The sequence below is a fragment of the Pelophylax lessonae genome (assembly GCF_965119305.1).
Source record: "Pelophylax lessonae genome assembly, chromosome: 3".
NCBI lineage: Eukaryota > Metazoa > Chordata > Amphibia > Anura > Ranidae > Pelophylax > Pelophylax lessonae.
The window spans coordinates 370928567-370951005 of record NC_138770.1 but is presented as its reverse complement, the minus strand read 5'-3'; the positions used below and the strand labels follow the sequence as shown (position 1 = coordinate 370951005).

At 45.9% G+C, this 22439-nt stretch overlaps 1 protein-coding gene across 2 annotated transcripts in view; it reads left to right on the top strand.

The window, feature by feature from the left end:
- Positions 1–22439, top strand: part of MDN1 (midasin AAA ATPase 1) — a 902759-nt gene that overhangs the window by 184464 nt on the left and 695856 nt on the right. For both annotated transcript variants that reach the window (XM_082250237.1, XM_082250236.1), the window contains exon 15: positions 12237–12297. In XM_082250237.1, coding sequence (XP_082106363.1) covers positions 12237–12297 — 61 coding nt within the window. The remainder of the gene's footprint in view (positions 1–12236; positions 12298–22439) is intronic.

The following is a 22439-nucleotide window of genomic DNA, read 5'->3' as shown; positions in this document are numbered from 1 at the left end:
CCCTGAAGGTTCCCTTGCTGTTCATGGAAGGTTCCTTTCTCTGATGGTTGCATTTCCCCTCCCCCTCATGTCTACACTGCTTTGGGACATACCCATTGGTGAAGACTGTATGAGTGGGCGGCGACTGTCGGAGGACGTAAGAGAAAACTGAATTTTTGTAAAATCTTACCGTAAAATTCCGCCGACAGTCACCGCCCCCGCCCCTCTTTTGGGGGTTCTTATACACTTAACTGCTTGCTACCAAACTGAGTTGGGATGGCTATTGCGGGGGGGGGGGGGTTATTGGACCAGTGGGACAGCCCCCATGGGTGTGTCTATGTAAATGCTTTTGTTTTAACAAGTCTTTTGCCTAGCTACTCCTAAGGAGAGGAAGTCAATACCCCATTGGTGAAGACTGAGTGGGTGGCGACTGTCGGAGGAATTTTACGGTAAGATTTTACAAAAATTCAGTTTTTGTAAGAACTTACCGTAAAATCCTTTTCTCGGAGTCCTCTGACAGACCAAGCTCCCGCCCCTCTATTTTGGGGTTGTGTTTATCACTGCTTGCTATGAAACTGATTAGTGAACACAGTGTGTCTGGGGTAATGTTGAGGGACAGCCCCTATAGGCATGTCAGTTGAAAAACTTTCACTACCTAGTCTACTCCTGTAGATGGCGCATTACCCATTCGCCAAGAAGCATTGAGAGCTGCGTCTGTCAGAGGAAACCGAGAAAAGGATTTTACCATAAGTTCTTCCAAAAATCCAATTTTATCTCGGCTCACAACCGGGTCTTTCGTCTGGCTGGATTCCTGGTCTGGCTGGATTCCCGGACAAGGGATCAGGATCTACCTGTAACTTTGCGGGAGGCTCCAAGAGACCCTGAGTCGGTAAGTCAAAAGTGGGTTCCGCTTGTCCTGCAGACAAGCTTTCCTCTGCATGAAGGAGCGCCCTCACCAGTGTCTGTGGTGGGTGGATGTCTTTTTCTTTACAGGCCCATGGACCTTGCTCATTCAAGACAAATGGGTCCATGAGTTGATTTGGTCTAGTTACAAGATCGAGTTTCGGTCCTTCCCTCTGGCAAGGTTCTTCCCTTACAACTTTCGCCTGTCCCTGGATTGGCTGCAAGGAGTTATTGTACCGATTCCAGAGTTAATACATTTTCTGGGATTTTTTCTGGTTCAGATTTTATTCAATTCTGTTTACTGTTCCCAGAAATGAAGGCAGGCAAAGTCCCGATCTTGGACCTCAAGGCTCTTAACTACTTTGTGAGTGTTCAGACATTTAGAATGGAGTCCTTTCGCACGGTAGTGGCATTCCTTCAAGGGGATTTGCTGGCCTCTATCGATATTAAGGACTCTTACTTTCATATCACAATTTGTCGGGCATCAACATTTTCTTCACTTTGCTGTGGGAGAGGAGCATTCTCAATTTGTCATTGCCCTCTGGTCTCGCCTCAGCTCTGTTGGTGTTCACAAGAGTGTTGGCCATGCTCAGGCAGAGGGCGATCGCGATACTGGGGTATCTCGACAACCTTCTGCGAGCAGAGTCTTTATCGATTCTAGAGGTCGATCTGGACATCACTGTACGGACTTTGCAAGAGTTCGGCTGGACGCTGCATTCTCTAAAATCAGCTCTGACTCAGTCCATCAAACTAGACTACCTGGGCCAGATTCTGGACTCCGCCTCAGCCCGGCGGTTTCTTCCTGAGGTTTAACTGCTGAAGTTGCAGGATGCGATTCGACTCCTGTTGTCCAACCGTTGGTCATATTTTAGGACTTGCATGCAAGTGCTGGGTTTGATGGTTTCCACCTTTTTGAGGTGGTCCCTTTTGCTCAGTTTCATACTAGGCCTCTGCAGAAGGAGATTCTTTCCAAGTGGGACAAGGCTTTTCAATCACTGGACAATCTGATTCTGTTGAGCTGGGGTGAAAGGGGGATCTCTGATTTGGTGGCTCCGTTCCCTGGCACTTCAGCAAGGGAAGTCCTTTGTCCCCCTCTATGGGACCGTGGTCTCCACGGAAGCTAGTCTTTCCGTGTTGGAAAGGTGCCTTGGGCACCGACTCGACTAAAGGAGTTTGGACTCAAGTGGAATCCAGTCTGCCAATCAGCATCTTGGAGCTTCCGGCGATCAGGCTTTGCCTGTCCCAGTGGAGGGATCGTCTGCAGGAGTAGCCAGTATGGGTTCAATTGTACAATGCGACGGCTGTGGCGTATGTCAGTCATCAAGGAGGAACAAGAAGTGATCTAGCGGCTCGGGAAGTAGTCGACATTCTAAGGTGGACAGAACGGTATGTTCCGGCCCTTTCTGCTGTGCACATTCCGGGGGTGAAGAATTGGCAGGCAGACTACCTCAGTCAACAGACGTTGGAGCAGGGAGAATGGTCTCTTCACCAGGAAGGGTTTCAAAAATGGTGTCTCTGGTTGGGGACCCCCGATGTGGACCTGTTGGCCTCTCGTTCTAACCAGGAGGTTCAGAGCTTTGTGGCAAGGTCTCGGGATCCTCTGGCCGATGCTCTGGTGGCCCTCTGGGGTAAGTATCGTCCAATTTACGCTTTTCCTCCACTGGAAGGTATTCCAGTCATTCTGCTGGCTCTGGACTGGCCTCAGCAGTCTTGGTATGCAGGCCTAGTAAGGCTTGTAGCCAACGCTCCTTGGAGACTTCCTCTCAGAGAAGATCTCGTCTCAAGGACCGATCTTACAACCTGCTTTAACGACATGGCTATTGAAAGCCAGGTTTTGAAGGACGGGAGGTTGTCCGATTTGGTTATTCCTATGCTTTTAAAAGCTAGAAAATCTACTTCAAGGAAGATCTATCATCAAGTTTGGAGGGCATACTTTAAATGGTGTGAGTCTTCTGAAGGACGCATAGCCCTGGTCACGACCTGAGTCGCAGCGTACCTCTGGCCAACAGTATCCCCCCATTCGAGGATGGGAGATGGTCTGCCTCAAGTGGTGTCCGCCCGGTTCCATGGTGTGGTTCGTGTCCCCCCCTCTCCCTTTGTGGTCCCTCGGGGTGGACATGGGCCCCTCCCTGGGATGGTCAGACCCCCGGGTTCCCGTCCATTCCCCCAGCACCTCTAAACAGTCACGATTGGTCTTTTGGTTTCATCATCTGTGATGAGGTCTGTGCCTCACGTGCCTGGATCAGTCTGAAAATGTAGGCCACGGCTGTCCGAGTGACTGTCTGAGCTCCTAACCAAGCTGTCCGAGATGCTGATGTAGCTGACAGTACTGGCGACGGATGCGTGCCTCACGCGGCTTTATGGCCTACTCGTGGCTGATGGATCTAGCTGTCCAGGCATCTGACCAAGTTGTCCGAGCTTCTAACCACTTTGGGTGCTCTGACGGTGAGGATGATTACTATTTTACTGCACATGAAAAGGCACTGGTGGATGCACTGAATGTATCAGTACGGGTAATTTTAAATATTGAGATGCAGCTGTTGCGTCAAAAGCACTGGTCCCCTTGGGGCCGCAGTTCCTCAAAAGCGGAGGTTTTTTCCTTTTTTTTCCCGCCTACTCTGACAGGTTTGTCGCAAGTCAGTGGAGTTCTAAACGCAATATGGCTGTGCCTGAGCGTTTCGATAAATGTTATTCCTTGTGGAGTCTCTTTTGAGTACTTGGACAGTCCCACCTGTGGTGGACTCTCTGGTCCCCAGGCTGAATAAATCCACCATAATTCCGCTGAAAGAGTCTTTGGTTTTTAAAAGATCCTTTTGACAGGAGAGCCAAGACTTTGGTCTGCCACATGTTTTACTGTGGCTGATTCGATCCTTGAGCCGGTGTTCACCATAGCTTTGGTGTTCCTGACTTTCCCAAATGGGCAAAGATTTTGTTCCAGGATCTGGAAGGGGGAACAGCCTCCACCTCCCCTTGCGGAGCTGGCAGGCTTTTTGGTCCATGGGTTGCAGTTCCTCAGTGATGCCTCTCTGGATGCGGCTCCCTTAGTCTCTGGACTGTCCGTGGCAGCAATGATCCTTCGGCGCATGATATGGCTAATATACTGGTCTGCGGACCAGGCTGTCTAGAAGGCCTTGTGTAAACTTCCTTTTGTGAGGAATCGCCTGTTCGGAGGTTCCTTTGCGGACCCAGTCTGATATGCCGAGAGCGGGTCCTTCCAGACCTGCGGACAAGGCCTCTTCTGCCTGAAGGGGCGCCATCAACCGTGTTTGGGGTTGGAGAAGATGTCTTGGCTTCCTCCTAACCTGTGGACCTCCCTGATTCAGACAGGTGGGTCCATGAGTTGATCGGCTCAGCTACATGATCGAGTCTTCGATCTTCTCTAGTGTGGTTCTCTCCTTTCAACCTGTTTATCCCTAGACTGCCTGCGCTCTCTCTTCAGGGTGGTGCGAAACTTGCTACTACAAGGGGTGATTGTTCCGGTCTCAGAATCGAAACATTTGTTTCATGGCTTTTTTTCAAACATGTTTGCAGGTGCGGGTACAGATGTTTCGAATGGAGTCCATTCATACAGTGTTGGCATTCCCACTTCAAGGGGGATCTTCTGGCTTCTATCAATTTTTTAACAAGGCTTACGATCCTATTCCGCGCTTCCTTCGCTTGCCGTGGGCAAGGAGCATTGTCAAGAGGTCTCCCCTCTGTCCCTTGGGCTTTCATGGTGTTGGCGTTGTTGCGTCAGCGGGGGATTGTGGTACTGGAGTACCTGGGTGATCTTCCACGAGCAGTCTCCAACTGTTCTGACGGACAACCGGGAGATTACTGTGCGGACTCTGTAGGAGTTTGGTTGGAAATTTAATTTTTCTTTCACTGACGGACACAGCTCCATGTCTTCTAGACCCTTGGACTTATGCTGCTCTTTTCAGGTGTAGGACTAGGTGGAAACCATTTTGGCTAAACTCCTGAGGCATTCCCAGGGGGGGTATATCATTACTTCCTGCTATAGGACTTCAGTTTTTTCTGCCTAGTCAGGAGTAAGGACCTTGCTCTCTGCTGGAATCTGCAGTCCTGGCAGTTTTTCCTTTTTAAATTCATTTCTTTTCCTTTTCTTTTTCTTTGATTTGTTCCTGTGTGAATTACAATTAACCTGTTCCTGTGCTGGTAAGGCTGGTAGCAGACTTCCCTTGGAAACTTCCTCTCAGGGGAGGTCTTCTGTCTCGGGACCAATCTTCACTCCTGCTTTACAGTGGCTGGCTTTAACGGCTTGGCTATTGAAAGCCAGGTGTTGAATGACAGAGGGCTGTCAGTCGGTGATTCCTACTTTGTTAAAAGCTAGGAAATCTACTTCCAGTAAAGTTTATCATAGAGTTTGGAAGGCATACATTACTTTGTGTGAGTCCTGAGGAGTTTCTCTGTTCCTTTTCTGTGTCTCACCTGTTAGAGTTTCTACAACTAGGTGTAGACCAACGTCTGGCTCTGGGCACCATCAAGGGCCAGATCTCCGTCTTGGCCACATTTTTACAAATGCTGTTGACTACATAGTCCTTGGTTCACACTTTTGTGTAGGGAGTTCCCCATCTGGCTCCTACGGTGTGATCCCTGGTACCTACGTTGTAATCTCAATTTGGTTTGGTCGGTGCTTCAAAAGCCTCCTTTTGAAAGCATTTGTGAAATTCCTCTGCTCACTGTCGCAGAAGGTGGCCTTTTTATTTATTACTTCTGCACGTAGGGTGTCTTGAGTTGGCTGCGTGGTCCTGTTGGTAAAATTACCTGGTGGTTCTCAGGGACAAAGTGGTGTTTCGACCCTGTCAGGCGTTGCTTCTGAATGCTGTCTCGGGGTTTCATTTGGATGAAAATTTTGTGTTACAATCCTTATGTGCTAAAGAAATTGCTTTACATTCCTTGGATGTGGTCAGGGCGATTCTTGCGTACCTGGTGGTGACTGAGCCGATTCAGAAATCTGATTCTTTGTTCTTACGGAAGGAGCTTGTAAGGGGCAGACCACATCTGCTTCAACCATTTCCAGATGGATCAGCCAGACAGTGGTGCAGGCCTATTCTTTAAGGGTCAGGTTCCTTTCTCTGTCAAGGCGCTTTCTACGAAGGAGCTTAATGCATCTTGGGCCTTCCGTCATCAGGCGTTCGTGGTTCAGGTGTGCAAGTGAGCAAAGTTTTGCAGGCTGCGGTTGCAGAGGCTCCCGCCTCTTGAGGGTGTAAGGGTCTTGGGATCCTCTGGCCGGTGCCATGGATGCACTGGTGGCTCCTTTTGGGGCCGGTGTCGTCTGAGATCCGGCTTTACTCTTCGGGAACTTCTGCCAAGACTCCTGCGCAGGCTCGAGACGGAAGGGATTATGACCATCCAAGTGGCTCCAGACTGGCTTTGCTGGTCTTGGTACACAGATCTGTTATGGTTGGTCGTCGATGCTCCTTGGAAACTTCCTCTTAGAGATCTGTTGGCTCAAGGGCCAGTCTTCCATCTTGCTTTAGTCGCTGGCTTTAACTGCTTAGTTGTCAAAGCAAAGTGCTGAAGGCTGGAGGGTTGTCTGAAACAGCGATTCCCATGCTGCTGCAAGCTAGTAAATCTGCTTTTGGGTGGATTTACCATCGCCCTTGAGGCGCATACTTTGCGAATGTAAATCCCCTGGGGCTCGCTCACTCCCGCTCCTTTTTGGTGATTTGGAGTTGGTTTCTTCCAACGAGGTGTTGGGCAGCACCTGGCCTCGGGTACCATCAAGGGTCAAGTTTGACCATTGGCGGTTTGCTTTCTTCATCCTTTGGCTACGCCTTCTGTGGTTCGCAACTTTGCTCAGGGGGTTCTCCACTGGGCTCCCCCAGTATGGTCTCTGTTGCCGTTGTGGGATCCCAACTCGGTTCTTCAGTAACCCCCGTTGTAAAATATTTGCGAACTTCCTCTGCTTACATTGTCCCAGAAGGTAGCCTTCTTGCTGGCTTTTTCTTCTGCACCGAGTGTCGGAGCTTTCAGCTGTCTTGTTCATCTTGGTGGTTCACAGAGAATGGTGCTTTGTCCCTACCAGTTTACTTCCCAAGGTCATCTCTTATATCCGTTTAAATAAAAGCATTGTGTTCTAAGCCGAAGCACCCTAAAGAAAGTGCCTTACATTCTTTGGATATGGTTCGGGCAATCGGGGTGTGTACCTGGCAGAGTCTTTCCAAAAAAAATGGATTCCCTGTTTGTTCTTCCCATAAGGGGCTTGCTGCCTCTGCTATGACCTTTACCGATGGGTCAGTCAGACTGATGGTGCAGGCCTAATGTTTTCTAAAGGTCAGGATCCTGTGTTTTCATGTTAAGGCGCATTCTACAAGGGCGCTTAGTGCCTCTTGGGCCTTCCGTCGTCTTGCGTTGGTGGTGCTGGTTTGCAGGCGGCCACCTGGTCGTGCACACTTTAACAACATTTTCTAGGGTATGTATGTTGGCAACTGTTGATGCCATCTTTGGCCGCAAGGTTTTGGAGAGTAGAGGATTTTGGAGAGGATTAGTCCTCTTTAAAGGTGTACATTTTTGCCAGGTGAGCTTAGTTGTTTGCTGGTTGAGCTCCTGTTTTACCAGGTTGGCTATGTTTTAGCCTATGGAAAGTATTTTATTGCTGTGTTCGTCCCACCCCTCCTATTGACACTGCTTTGGGACATCCCAAGGGTCAAAGAAGATATGGAGCTATGTCTGTCAATGAACGAAAGAGAGAACTGAATTTTTGTCCTACCATAAAATCCTTTTCTCTGATCATTGATGTACACAGCACCCACCCCTCTGAGTTGGGGTTTGTTCTTCTTACACTGCTTGGTACAAAACTGAAGAGCTAGAGCAGGAAGTGGGAGTATACCCCCTGGGACTGCCCTATGGGTGTAGTCAAACTTTTTTCTGCTTTGTGTCCTACTCCTATGGAGAGCAGCATAACCCAAGGGTCAAAGAAGATATTGAGCTGTGTCCATCAATGAACATTAGAGAATAGGATTTTACGTTAAGAATTTTTTTTTTATTTTATTATTTAGAAAATTCACAGTATGTAAAACTACTAACTGTACTGAAAGTTTCTGATTAAGAACCACAGGAAAATCATAGATGGTGTTAATCATATCTAGGTGTCGGATTTGGCCGTCTTTTTCCAACGACCTTTGGCCACACACTACCTGGTGTGTACCTTTCTTCAGAGTGTCCGACATTTGGTTTCTCCAGTGCGGGCTCCGTTGCCGCCTTGGGATTTAAATTTGGTGCTTTTAGCTCTACAGAAGCCTCCCTTTGAAAATATTTGGGAGATTCCCCTGCTTACGCTGTCTCAGAAGGTGGGCTTATTAGTGGCTATCGCCACTGCTTGCAGGGTGCGGGAAGTGGCGGCATTATCCTGTCCACCTTAACTGGTGATTCTTCGCCCCTGTCCGTCGTTCCTTCCAAAGGTTGTCACTTATTTTCATTTGAATGAAGACCTTGTGTTGCCTTCCCTGTGTCCCAGGCTCAAACAACTGAAGGAAATTGCCTTGCATGCCTTTTATGTGGTACAGCCAATTAGGGTGTACCTGGCAGCTATGGAGTCTTTCAGGAAGTCAGACTTTGTGCTCACGGATGGACCTCGACAAGGGTTGTCTGCTTCATCTGCGACCATTTTCAGATGGATCAGACAGACTGTGGTTCAGGCCTATTCTATCAGGGGTCAGGCTCCTCCTTTCCTGGTTAAAGCGCCCTCTACTAGGGCGCTTGGCGTTTCCTGGGCTTTCCGTCATCAGGTGTCAGTGACTCAGGTTTGCAAAGCGGCCTCCTGGTTGTCGGTGCACACTTTTACAAAGTTTTATAAGGTTGATGTGTTGGCATGTGCGGATGCTTCTTTTGGGCGCAAGGTTTTTGCAGGCTGCTGTTTAAGAGGACCTGATCCAATTTGAGGGTGTGTTTTCAGGTGGGCTCCAGTTTTTTGGTTGCGCTCCTGTTGCCTGGTGCGCTTACTGTTTAGCCTTGGGAGTTTTTTGGTTGTTCCCACCCCTTATGTTTAACACTGCTTTGGGACATCACAATGGTTATGAATACCAGGAGCTGTCGGTCAATGAAAGAGAAAATGGGACCTTTGACTTACCTTAAAATCCATTTCTCTGATGTTCATTGACGGACACAGCACCCACCCCTCTGTGGATTTCTCCTGATAATGCTTGTATTAAAACTGAGTGGCTATAGCAGAAAGAGGAAGTGTAACTCCTAGGACTGCCCATGGGTGTAGCCAGAATTTTTTTAGCCTAGTGTCCTACTCCTGTAGGGGGCAGTGTAACTCAATGGTTATGAATATCAGCAGCTGTGTCCTTAAATGAACATCAGAGAAATTAATTTTACGGTAAGTCAAAAATTTCATTATTTTAGTGTGAGAGGCAAGTAGCTTAAGGCTTTACAACTGCTGTAAATATTAATGTGTAATAGTTTTATTAAGGGTGGAAATCGTATATAAAAAGGAAGCTTCCTGGCTGTGATCACTTCCTCTTGAAAAAGTCTATTCTATGGAATGTGTCGAAGTAGTAACGTCAGCATGTTGGACCAGATATGGTTATTTCGCCATCTTTCATTTTGCCAGGAGTATTATTTGCTCGGTCTAATTTCTATTTAGGCATAACCTTTGAATATAAGCGGTTTTATTTACGATCGTACACTATGCGGCTGCATTTTTTATGACATGTCTTGGAGGAATATAGGGTACTTAAGGAGAGTGCTTTTGGGAGCCAAGGGAGATCTTATGGACCTGCTGTATATGACCTAATGAAATCTACTTGTTGCTTCATCTGGATTGATGAACGGATCTGCGATTCCAATGCATGTGGTTGCAGCACAGTTGTTGGAGAGGGGCATTGGGTGCACAGTTGGTTGATTTTAGAGATCACTTTAATGTGAGCACTATTTTTGTATTTTCTTGTTTTTGTAATACTATGCTATGATTGATTTTCTTTCTTTTTTCATACACTTATGGGGGGAAATAAGAAACAAAGGACTTTGGATGTTCTGGGTGATATAAAGGGGGAGCGACACCTGGTGGCTGTGTAAAAGAAAGGAAGTGATTGGCGTTGCCAAATGTAGGGTATTTAAACAGGTAAATAAGGTGGGTTGTCTAATGGTGGTTGGTCAATATCTATTATGGTATATAGAGTTAACCTTTTATGAAGCAAAGTGATGGTGCAATTCAAAAAATAAAAATCTAATTTGCAGTATATAGCAGCACTACAATATAACTATATATATATATATATATATATATATATATATATATATATATATATATATATATATATATATATATATATATATATATATATATGCTTCTGTGTGAAAAAGTGCAACGTGCCAGAAAATGAGTGATAAAGTACACGAATTAAAAATACAAAAATATATCCGTTGGAAAAAAATCCCAAAGTGCAAGAAGTGCTGTGTGCAGCGGGTATGATCACCCAAAGCAAAAATAAATATTTTTATAAAAAGAGGTAGATTAATCCGACTGTCCTCAACCAGGAGGTACCTACAGCCGGATGAGTGAATTTATAGTGAGAAGTTGGTGAACTAGCCACAATTAAATATATGTCCGTAGTTGTATATATCTCCAATGCCACCTACAAGGTTTTATAGCGTATAAAAATAAATATGAATGTAAAAATCAGTAAAAAGTGCAAAAGCAATTATATGGCAAATGGTGTCCGATACAATATTAGACAATGTGTATTAATAAATGAGTGAGCTATCAAAAGTTAAAAAGCATATATAGGTCCGTAATTTAAATATAATTTCAATACAACCTGCAGGGTTATAAGGCGTATATAAATAAACATATATAAATCCACGAATCAATAAAAGGTGCAAACACAAAAAAAAGTGTCCAATATTCTAATAGTAGTGCAAAGTCCGTAGAAAATATTAAGGTGCTCTTTTTTTGTAGTGAGTGGGCGAAAGATGAGGTGCCACCCCTCTCCTTAGGTCCCAAGCTTACCAGAATCAAGTACCCCTACAGGGGTAGACCACGGATCGATATTAGGGATCGCTCCCATACAACGGTGATCTGGTCCCTGTTCGTTTCCGGTTTCACCCAATCCGCTCGGTCACACTCCAACTCTCAATACAAAGTGGCTTACAGCATCGATATCCCAATGGGGAGGAAATAGCCAGAACAATCGCAGGACCTGGTTAGGGCTCTGTAGTATGGAGATTATATAGTGTCTTGGGTCGGACGGAATCTCCAATCAATCCAGAGTTTTGTGGAGGACCAGCAGAGTGTGTGCTCAGGTACTAGGTGTGTACTGTTACTGTAAAAATGACACTGGCAGGAAAGGGGTTAACTTTATTAGAGATGCAGTGACTGTGTGTCCCTAGGGGCGTGCTTCTTACTGTGCAGGGATGTGGCTGTGTGTGTAACAGCACAGATCAAAGGTCCTACATAGCAGGACCGTTAGATCAGTGCTTTTACACAGGGAAGAATGACAGGCCTGCCTTTCTCCCTTCACAGTGGACGATCGCGAGTGACCGGCGGACATCGGGTCCGCTGGTCACGCGCTCGGAGGTGTCCGTGAACGAGCCGAGACGGGAGCCCACCCGCTATTGGCTCCCAGGCTAGTGACGTACCGATACGTCACTTTGCCTGGCCGGGGCTGACCGCCGCAGTATATATACTGCACAGAATTTTTTTTTTTTTTTTTCAGACCTTATCCAATTTATTGCACTGAGTTGGGGAACAGCGACTAAGCGCTGGGAATATGTTTCTCTTGTAAGGACCTCTCCCAGTGCTCCAATGTGATGAGGTCGTTTTTTAATGGCCTTGGTTATCTTTTTTTCCGAAGATGTTTACACACCTTCAATCTTGTGCATGCTATCAGGTGTTACCTGAAGTAGACAGCTGCAATTCAGAAGTTGGATTTCCTCTTTGAGATTCCTGAAGGCCAAATAAATTGCTGGGTAGCTTCCATATCTACCATCCCTAGAGGCATCTGTCGGCTTGTTTCTCAACGGTACATTCCCCCAGGAGTGTCCTCCCAGGCTGTTTGCCATCAGGCTTCGATCTGGAAAACTGTTACAAGGTCTTTGGTACTTGTACAACTTTGTACTAAGTTTGTTAGATTTGCTATAGATCCTACCTTCTAACCTATTCTGATTTAGTTGTTTGGGGCCTGTTGACTTGCTGCTGCGCTGTCCTTCGCACATATTCAGTGCTTTGTGACATCCCTTAGGTAATTGAGATGAGCATACCTGGTGTCCTGGAATTTATGGTAAAACTAAAGTAAAGAAAACAGGATTTTTGGTTCACCTGTATTTCCTGCATTTTTTTTGTAGTTTTAGATTTAAAAGGTACAGATTCAGGTTTTCTGATATGTTCTTTTGCCTCTGTTCATATACAGGTCAGCGCCTACGTATTGTGAATATGAACCAGCAGAGTGATACAGCAGATCTCTTAGGAGGGTAAGTAAATTGTACTATGCCTAATCTATAACCGTGCATAAAATACAGTAGTTTATTGATATATAAATTTCTCTTTCGTTTTATTGCCGGACACAGTTTCTGATTCTTCTTAACCATTGGGTTATGCTGCCCCCTACAGAAGTAGGACACTAGGCAGGAAAACAACTTGACTACTCCTATGGGGCAGTCCCACAGGTTATACTCCCACTTCCTGCTATATGTACTCCAGTTTTTCGTTTGCCTAGTCAGGAGTAAGGACCTAGTTTCTTGCTGGGTTCTCTGGTCCTGGCATTTTTTTTTTCATTTTGGATGGAATTTTTTCCCTCTTCTATTTTGTTCTGTGAGAACTACAATCGGGTGCCGGACTGTGTCGCGAACTAGATAATATAGATTCTTAGGGTCCCCCCAGTCTGGCCAGCGAGTGAGTGCAGACCGCAGCTCTGCGCTAGGTCAGCCGCGATATTGCCCAACTGGACAGGGGCTGGCCTGCAAGTTAAACGTCTCGCAACGACTCATAGGAACTGGCTTCGGCCTGAGTCGCAGGGTTTCCTCCTGGCCAACAGCACCCACGTTACGATGGAGCTGTGTCCTGTCCGGAACAGTGCCCACCGGTTCCTGGTGTGGTTTGTTGCTGTCCCTCCCACTACCCCTGGAGGGTTTTGAGGTGGACGTGGGCCCCTCCCTGGGATGGTTGGACCCCTGGGTTCCCTTCCCCCAGCCCCTCTAATATTTTGGTGTCTTTAGCTACCCTTTGAAGGGGGCTATTGCCTATTATGTCCTCTATGGAAGGCTCGGAGGGTGATGTTTTTTTTGCGGGGTCCAATAGGTGGTCCATTTATGGACCCTTGGCCACTGTCCTCTTTGCGGGATCGTAGTCCGCGGCCTTCCCTGATTATGTTTTCGGGGTGAGCTCAGTATATAGTGACCCTACTGGGTGAACGTCCACGCACCCTGAGTGCGGATGATTCCTCTGCTCTTCTAGCCGCGCTTAAATAGGCGCTGGTGGATGTACAGTTTGTGTCAGTGATTGAAACTTTAAAAATGGAGGTTGCAGTTGACGCCGCGTCGGAGGCAACGGCTCCTTTTGGCACCCACAGGCCCTCCAAAGCGGTCCCAATGGTCGAGAAGAATCTGGAGCTGTATCCTTCAATGAACATCAGAGAAATGGATTTTACGGTAAGTCAAAAATCCCATTATTTCAGTTAGCTGCATTTTAATTAGGAACTACATAAGATGTTCATGCATCTAGATATCTTGTAAGACCGAAAAAACCCAGGGCCAGGCATGTCTGGTGTCCTCTCCTTGTGTACAGGTTAAATGGTCCATATTGCATATCACCTTAAAGCCTGTACTAGGAGTACTTTATAAACAACAATTGGGATTTCTTCTAAAAATAATAAATAATAAGGTCCAATGTATACATAGGATCTGGTACCTGAAGTACTATTAATGATAGAATTTATACTTTTATTAGCATACAAATATACTCCTTGGGTCCTCAATGGTTTTGGAGATATAGGAAAATATAATCAAATATAACATTATTGCTTTCTAAATTTTTCCTGAAGTTCGGTTAGTATGAGAACTATAAAAGACCCTACAGATTGGTCCTTGTTCCCGTAATACAGATTTACAAGCAGACATTACCTGTGAACAGATTGCTCAGGAAATGTGTGCATATATAGCCTGATTTACAGTGCAGGGCCACGATTTGCCTCAGTCATTTATTCTATAATAATAAAATCAGTTTCTCTGCGTCCTGTCCCTGTGTACGTGGGATTGTGCTACTGTGCCCCACAGACAGCCGTTGGGCGTGCAGAGAATTCGCCCCACCCTACTTCAGTAAAAAAGGCAGGACTTCCAAACTGTGAATGGCAATCCACAGCCGCATCTAAGTGAACAGCCCGCAGTCACTGCTGCCAGCTCATAACAACTGCCTTTTCACATTACGGTGATGAATTCTGTCATGAACAATAAAAGCCATTTAAATGTTGTATTCAATGTACTTCATAATGCACATATATATTAAATACTTTACATTTAATTCTGCACAATTATATATAGAAAAGAATAAATAAAGCATGGCACTTCAGCATGTGATCAGTTCTGCAGTTCTGTGGGTAATTTGCATAAACCACTCCCACCTACCAATCAGACAGTAGAAGTTATCTGCTCAGCAGCACACATTGCAGATAAGTAGAGAGAGAGAGTAGGAGGCGTCTCATTACTCTGTGAAGCTGACATTTTGTACTGTGTGTGTGTGTATGTATGTATAGGAATATTGTCTGTTTAGAGAACACAAACACAGCTTTTATCGGGGCACATTAAAGGGGCACTCCGGCATTATTTAAGGGGGACTCCGGTATTATTAACCACTTGCCGACCGCCACACGATTATCATACTGTTTTTTTGTATTTTGTATTAGTGTGTTTGTGACCTGAATTGGCGCTAGCGAGTTAGTTTCTGTCCCAAAGGAGGTTTAGGGTCCCCGCCCCCCCTAATAAAGATTTAACCCCCTGATCCCCCCTGATCACCCCTACACCCCCTGTCACAACACACACTGTATACAGTATGTAGCATTTTCTTATATACCCGTATAAGTGTGATTTGTGACCAGGTGTAGCGATTGCGGCCCTCCCTTTTTCACTTAAAATACCCGCAACCCCCCTATAAAGATTTAACCCCCTGATCCCTCCTGATCCCCCCCCTCGATCACCCACAGTTAACCCCTTCCCCCCTGTCACATTGCACCCTAATACAAACGTAATATACTTTTTTTCTGTATTTTGTAATATTGTGTTTGTGACCTGAATTAGCGCTAGCAAGTTCGTTTCTGTCCCAAGGAGGTTTAGGGTCCCATCCACCCCCCCCCCCAATAAAGATTGTACCCCCTTATCCCCCCCTGATCACCCCTACACCCCCTGTCACAACACACTGTATACAATATATAGCATTTTCTATATACCCGTATAAGTGTGACTTGCGACCAGGTTTAGCGCTTGCCACAGTTCCTTTTATCGTTAGGATACCCGCCACCCCCTCCCAATAAAGATTTAACCCCCTGACCCCCCGATCACATCCAGTTAACCCCTTCCCCCCTGTCACATTGCACACTAATACACACGTAATATAGTTTTACTGTATTTTGTATTTGTGTGATTGTGACTTGAGTTTAAGCTAGCGAGTTGGTTTCTATCCCAAAGAAGGTTTAGGGTCCCCGCCAACCCCCCAATAAAGATTTATCCCCTGATCACCCCCCAGTTAACACCTTCTGTGCCCTATGTGTCACTTTTTTTATAGTGTACAGTTTTTTTTTTTTCCTGATCACTATTAGTGACATTAGCTAGTGTTAGTGTCAGTCTAAAAAAGCGCACACCCCCGGCGCATAGTTGGAAATAACCCCTTGATTAACACACACACACACACACACACACACACACACACACACACACACACACACACACACACTTCCATTACTAGTATAGTGTTTGAACAGATCAATATCTGATCTGATCAGAACTATACTAGCGTCCCCATAGTTTAGAGTTCCCAAAACGCGGTGTTTGCACGATCAGCACTGATTCCGGCCAGCACCTGCGTTTAACCCCTCTGCCCAGCCCAACCCCACCCAGGTAAGTGTAGTAATCAATAGATTACTGTCACTTACAAAAAAACACAACACACAAAACCGCTGTGTTAGAGTCAGGCCTGATCCCTGCTAGCATTAGCAGTTTTTTTCGGTAGCGCTTGAAATAGTCCTTGACAACCAGGTGCTTTTATTACCTGTGAGTCGCACTACTGTACCGGTAAATTTAGTTACCAAAATTACCAAATGTTGGTACAGTGGTAAAGAGGTATATAGTATACTGGCCATGTCAGATGAGAGCGATGGGGATGCCTCACTGGCAGAATCAGGGTCCGTATACGAACCTGATGACGGCAGCGGCTCCCTGACAGATGGCTCCGACGACAGATGGGTCCCTGTTGCACCCAGGCGTACCCGACCCCATTCTGGAGTTGAGATGCAGGAATCGCAGGGTGCTCGTATGGAGCAGAGTGTCGGCACTTTGGCCGCTGATCCTTCTGGTGATCTGGCAAGCACCAGCGGCCTAGTACACCCTGGACCTAGTACAACCAGCACTGCAGTAACACTTGGTGACGTGGCGAGTCCCATAAGTGCAGTTGAAGCTGGTGCGGTGGCTAGCGCGAGTAGTGGCCCGCAGCCACTGCGTATTCGAAGACAGGCCCGTAGAGCCTATAGTGCCCTCCCTGATGCGCTGGCATATCCCAATTGGCAACCCACTGATTCTACAGCGCCAGTACTTCCCCCATTCACTGCCCAACCTGAAATCCACGTGGAGACAGCTGGTTTTACGCCCCTGAACTTTTTTGAGCTGTTCTTCACGGAAGATCTTTTCAGATCTATTGTGGATCAATCAAATTTATATGCACAACAATTTATCGCCGCCAACCCAAATTCGCCCCTTGCCAGACCATTCGGCTGGAAATCAATAACGGTTTCCGATTTTAAAATCTTTCTGGGCCTTTCCCTCAACATGGACATAGCCAAACAGAGTGAATTGCGGCTATATTGGTCCACTAGCCCACTTCACCATATGCGCATGTACTCTGCCTCCATGTCCAGGGCGAGATACGAGCACATTCTACGATTTTTTTTTATTTTTTGCATTTCAGCGACAATGAAATCTGTCCTCTGGGAGACCCTGCTTATGATCGGCTCCACAAAATTCGGCCCCTCATAGACCACTTCAATAGTGGTTTGCAGCCTTGTTCACCCCCCGAACAAGTTGTCTGCGTTGACGAGTCCCTTATTAAATTTACTGGCCACCTTGCTATGAAACAGTACCTCCCCAGCAAGCGTGCCAAGTACGGGGTCAAGCTGTATAAACTGTGTAACATGGCCACAGGTTATACAGTTAGTTTCCGGGTCTATGAGGGAAAAAATAGCTGTGTGGAGCCCCCCAACTGCCCAGACTATATAGGGAGCAGCGGCAAGATAGTTTGGGACTTGGTGTCACCCTTATCCGGAAAGGGGTACCATTTGTACGTGGACAACTTTTACACAAGCGTGCCACTATTTAGTCACCTGCTCGAATTACAAATTGGCGCATGTGGCACCGTGCGACGTAATCGCCAGGGCTTCCCCCAACGGCTTGTAGCATCCCGTCTTAGTCGGGGGGAGAGAGCCTGCTTGAAAACGGACAAATTGCTTGCGGTGAAGTGGAGGGATACACGGGATGTTTTTGTTCTGTCCTTTCTTCACCCAGACACGACGATCCAAATTCCTACGGCAACTGGCGTTATGGAGAAACCCCTCTGTGTCCACGACTACAACCTTAATATGGGAGGGGTGGACCTTAACGACCAGCTTTTTGCTCCGTATTTAGTTGCCCGTAAAGCCAGACGCTGGTACAAAAAAAGTGTCTGTTTATATATTCCAATTGGCTATGCTGAACGCCTTTGTCCTATACAGGGCGTCAGGACGAACTGGATCCTTCCGAGAATTCCAGGAAGCGATCATCCTTGCCTACCTGTACACAGGAGGCATGCTTGCCCACCTGTACACAGGAGGCATGCTTGCCCAACTTCCCCTTCCAGATGCAGTGAGCCGGCTGCATGAGAGGCATTTTTCACATGTCCCCCCGAGTACCCCTACCCAAAGATACCCCCAAAGAAGTCGTGTCTGTAGCAGGTGTGGATTTAGGCGTGACACCCGCTATTATTGTCCCAGATGTCCTGACCAACCTGGTCTCTGCATCGGGGAATGTTTCGAGCGCTACCATACACTAGTAGTGTAGGGTACAGCACGACACAGTGTAGGGCACACAAACACAGGGTCTCGAAAGATGTTCGATGGCTATCGACATTTTGAGAGACCCAAGCTTGAAAATCGCAGTTCAGAGAAAAAAAAGTTAGAAAAAAAATAAAAGAATCCAAAAACAGTTGTTAGTCATTTTTATATGATCTTCTACTCTTCCTACTGTACTTTTACTGTACTTTGTTTGTTTTTTATTCTTTTGTTAACCTGTTTCTCTTGCAGGTACTCGTCGGCTGCCACATTGATTTTATATATTCTGACACAAACAGCGTTTACGCTCAGCATATATGGATACCTTTGCTGGCAGCAGCTGTGGTGATTTTCTGATTTCAGCACTGCAGTTAAAATACTATTTAGGTATACGTGGAATATTGGCGTGTATGCCCGTCATTAAATTCAGTGGGTGGATGTTTGGGCGGTTAATGATGGGTAATACTACACAATATTCCTGTGCTGATTTCTGATAGGTTCTCCTTTTTTTTTTTTTTTTTTTCATTCAGCCCACAGGCTTACATGTAAAAGCAATCCTAGCGGATAATTGGCCGCTAGACTGCTTTTACATGCAGTGGGAGGGCCCCCCCCCCCCACCGCCGCCTTCCGCCGATTTCTGTGGTTTTTCTCGGGCTCTCCTGTCCCACCGGTTAACCCGAGAGCGCAGCCGGTGGTTCAATTATCTAACCATAGAGCTAATTGGAGATGAGAATGGCTCCAATCATCTCTATGACCTAAGATACCGGAAGCTACGAGCATTTCATGACTTCTGTTTTGCCAGAAATAAACAGGGCCATTTGGAAAGTATTTTATCACACCAATTTTGGTGTGGTCGGATGCGTTAAGGTCAGAGGGAGAGATCTAGACTCTTAAAGACCCCAATTTTTGTAAAAGAGTACCTGTCACTACAGATTGCTATCATAGGGGATATTTAAATTCACTGTGATAACAATAAAAATTATTACAAAAAAAATGAAAGGAAAGGTGTCAAAATAACATAAAAAACCAAAAAAAAAGCCCCCCCCCCCCCGTTCTTGCGTGCAATGGCGCACGCAAGCGTTGGTCTAGTGTCAACCGCAATTGCAGCATGCATGTGAGGTATCGCCGCGAACGCCCGGTCGAGTGCAGTAATTCTTGCAGTAGACCTCCTCTGTCAGTCTAAAGTGGTAACCTGTAAAGACTTTTAAAGGCTTTTAAAAATATACGTAGTTTGTTGCTGCTGCACAGGCGTGCGCAATTTTTAAAGCATGTCATGTTTGGTATCTATGTACTCGGCATAAGATCATCTTTTAAATTTTGCCAAACCAATTGGAATTATATAGTGTATTTGTGCAATAAATTTAAAAAAAATATTTTTTTTTCGCAGATATTGCGTTTGGAAAATCTGTGCGCAAATACCGTGTAACAAAAAAATTTACAACATCCACCATTTTATTCTATAGAAATATATAATGTTTGGGGGTTCAAAGTAATTTTCTAGTAAAAAAATATTATTCATGTAAACAAAAAGTCACTGAAAAGGCTTGGTTTTCAAGTGGTTAGAAGAGTTTGTGATGTGTGGCTAAGATTGAGCATTAAATGCCGGGACAGTTCAAACACCCCCCCAAATGACCCCTTTTTGAAAAGTAGACACCCAAGGCTATTTGCTGAGGCATATTGAGTCCATGGAGTATTTTATATTTTGCCATAAGTTTTGGGAAGATGACAATTTTTTTTTTTTGTTTTTTTTTTTTTTACAGAAAGTTGTCACTAAATGATATATTGCTCACGCATGCCATGGGAATATGTGAAAAAACACCCCAAAATACATTCTTTTGCTTCTCTTGAGTACAGGGATACCACATGTGAGACTTTTTGTGAGCCTAGCTGTGTACGCGCCCCCGAAAACCAATCACCATCTTCAGGTTTTCTAATGTCGTAAATTGCTGATTTCTACTTTCACCCTTCCAGGTCGGCCTACATATGACAGATTGTGGCTCTGCCTCACAGGAAACACAACTAATTTGCAGCTGTTAAAAAGGTCCCAGCCATCCTTGAGCTTCAGTTCAGTTGTGTTTCCAACCTCACATCGGAACGTTTGTTTTTTTACTGTCCTGAAGGCAAAGGACTGTTTGAGAGGTACCTCTGGAAGGCAGCTACGGTCGGCCTAATGGCAGGTTCCTCCCTATCTGCATCCTGGAAACAGGAACTTTCAGGTCACCAACATGCCAGGTAGTGCGGTTTACCTTACAGTGAAGGTCCCTCTATACCTGAAGTCCTGTTGTCTCTGCAGGAAAGTCTCCTCCATTAGCTCCTTTGGGCGGTAAAGAATTTTGAATTTCCCGCCAGTGAGCGCGCCTCAAGCCTCGCTATGGAGACCGGAAGTTCCGGCGGAAGAGGCGGAGCGAGTGATACCCGGAAGAGGCACAGCGTGGAGGAGACGCCGGGTCCATGTGAGTTCATGGATGATTCTCTGGCTACGAGAGGGCTGAAATTGCCCCAAAAGGAGACACGGATGTCCGCACTTCCCACAGAGGAAAAAGCGGCAGCGCAGGTGGCGACAGGACCGGGTAAGTGACTACACAGGTGTCTGGGCCGACTGCTGTCTATTGCAAGACAGGCATGCCTTGCCATTTTCCTAACCTAATGTTAGCCGCAGTGGTATACTAGAGATGTCTATTGTGTCACATTATTGTGTCTCTTTTTGTCGTCTTGTGTTATACACAGGTCTGCCACCGCCACAGGAAGCCCCTGCCAGACCCCCTTCCACAGCCAGCACTAGCATGTTTAGAAAATGTGGGAACTGTGGGGTTAGATTTTCTAAGTCTTACTTAAAGCCCTTATGCCATACTTGTATTAAGTTAGCAGGGCAAGAAGCATCAATCCTAATGAAAGATTTTCTTAAATCAATGCAAGAGGAAATGTTAGCTACTATTCAGTCGTTTAGGACTACAGCAGCTATCCCTCAAACCCCAGCAGAGGAAGTATCCAAGGATAGCTTATCCTCCCAGGACAGTGGGTGGTCAAGAGGACCCTCATCTCTCTGGTCAGGGTCTCAAACCATTCCCTCAACACAAGTCAGGGAAAAGGAAGATCCAGGGGAAGGCACTAGTTACATGGGAGGTCCTTCCAGTTCAGATAAAGACTCAGAAAGTAACAGTGAGGAGGAAAAAGATAAGTTTAAAAGAAACAAAAGCCTTTTTCCGTTGGAATGCATGGAGGGTCTCCTTAAAGTGGTACATGCCACTGAAGGAATCCCTACCCCAGTAAGGGAGTCTTCTAGTAAAGACAGTGTACAAAGGCTTGGAAAGAGCCCAGTACAGAACCATTCCCATTCACCAGTCGTTAAAAGACATGATACACCAAGAATGGAAATTCCCTACGCATGCCTTATCCAGGCCAAATAGCTGGAAAAGAAGGTATCCCTTTGAGCTACAGGAATTGGAGGTATTTACAAAAAATCCAAAACTGGACGCTCCTCTGGCACAGCTATCCAAAGGAACAGATTTGTCCTTTGAAAACGCTGGTCATATTAAGGATCCCATGGATCGCAGGATTGAATCCTTGGGAGAGGTGGTCCTGAAAAGGGAAAACAAGGAACCAATTTATTGTTCCTTAAACCTGGACCCAAGTCCAAAGAAACCAACTGACGCCAGCATCAGGGTAGGGGGCAGGTTGACCCATTTTGCTTCCCAATGGGAAAATATCTCTGCCAGCCCCTATATTCTCCAGATAATTCGGGAAGGTTACCGACTGGAGTTTGCCTCACAGCCGGTGTCAGAAATAAGTGACCTATCCCTCTAAAGAGGAAGGCACTGTTAGAGGGTATTCAGGAACTAGCAGAGCAGAGGGTAATTTCACCTGTACCAATTGGTCAGGCATTCCAAGGCTTTTACTCCCACATATTTGTGGTGCCAAAACCCTCAGGAAAATTCCGGCTAGTCATAAACCTCAAGAAACGAAACAAATTTCTGATATACATGTTCTCCATGGAGAACATTTATGCGGTCAGAAAAAATCTGTGCCAGAATGTCTTTATGACAACATTGGATTTAAGAGATGCTTACCTACATGTCCCAATTTATCCGGAACATCAAGCATTTCTCAGATTCACCATTGTGAAGGAAGAAGGCACAGTTCAGAGCTCTTCCTTTTGGCTTGGCAGCAAGTCCAAGGATCTTTACAAAAATCTTGGCAGATGTTGTAGGCCATCTTCACCTACAATGAATAGAAGACAAAGGTGACCAGCGCTATGGAGTATGAGGTGAAACAGTGAAGGATGGAATAAAAATAGTAGGTGTAAGCAGCCAACAACCAAACCCCGAAGGGTTA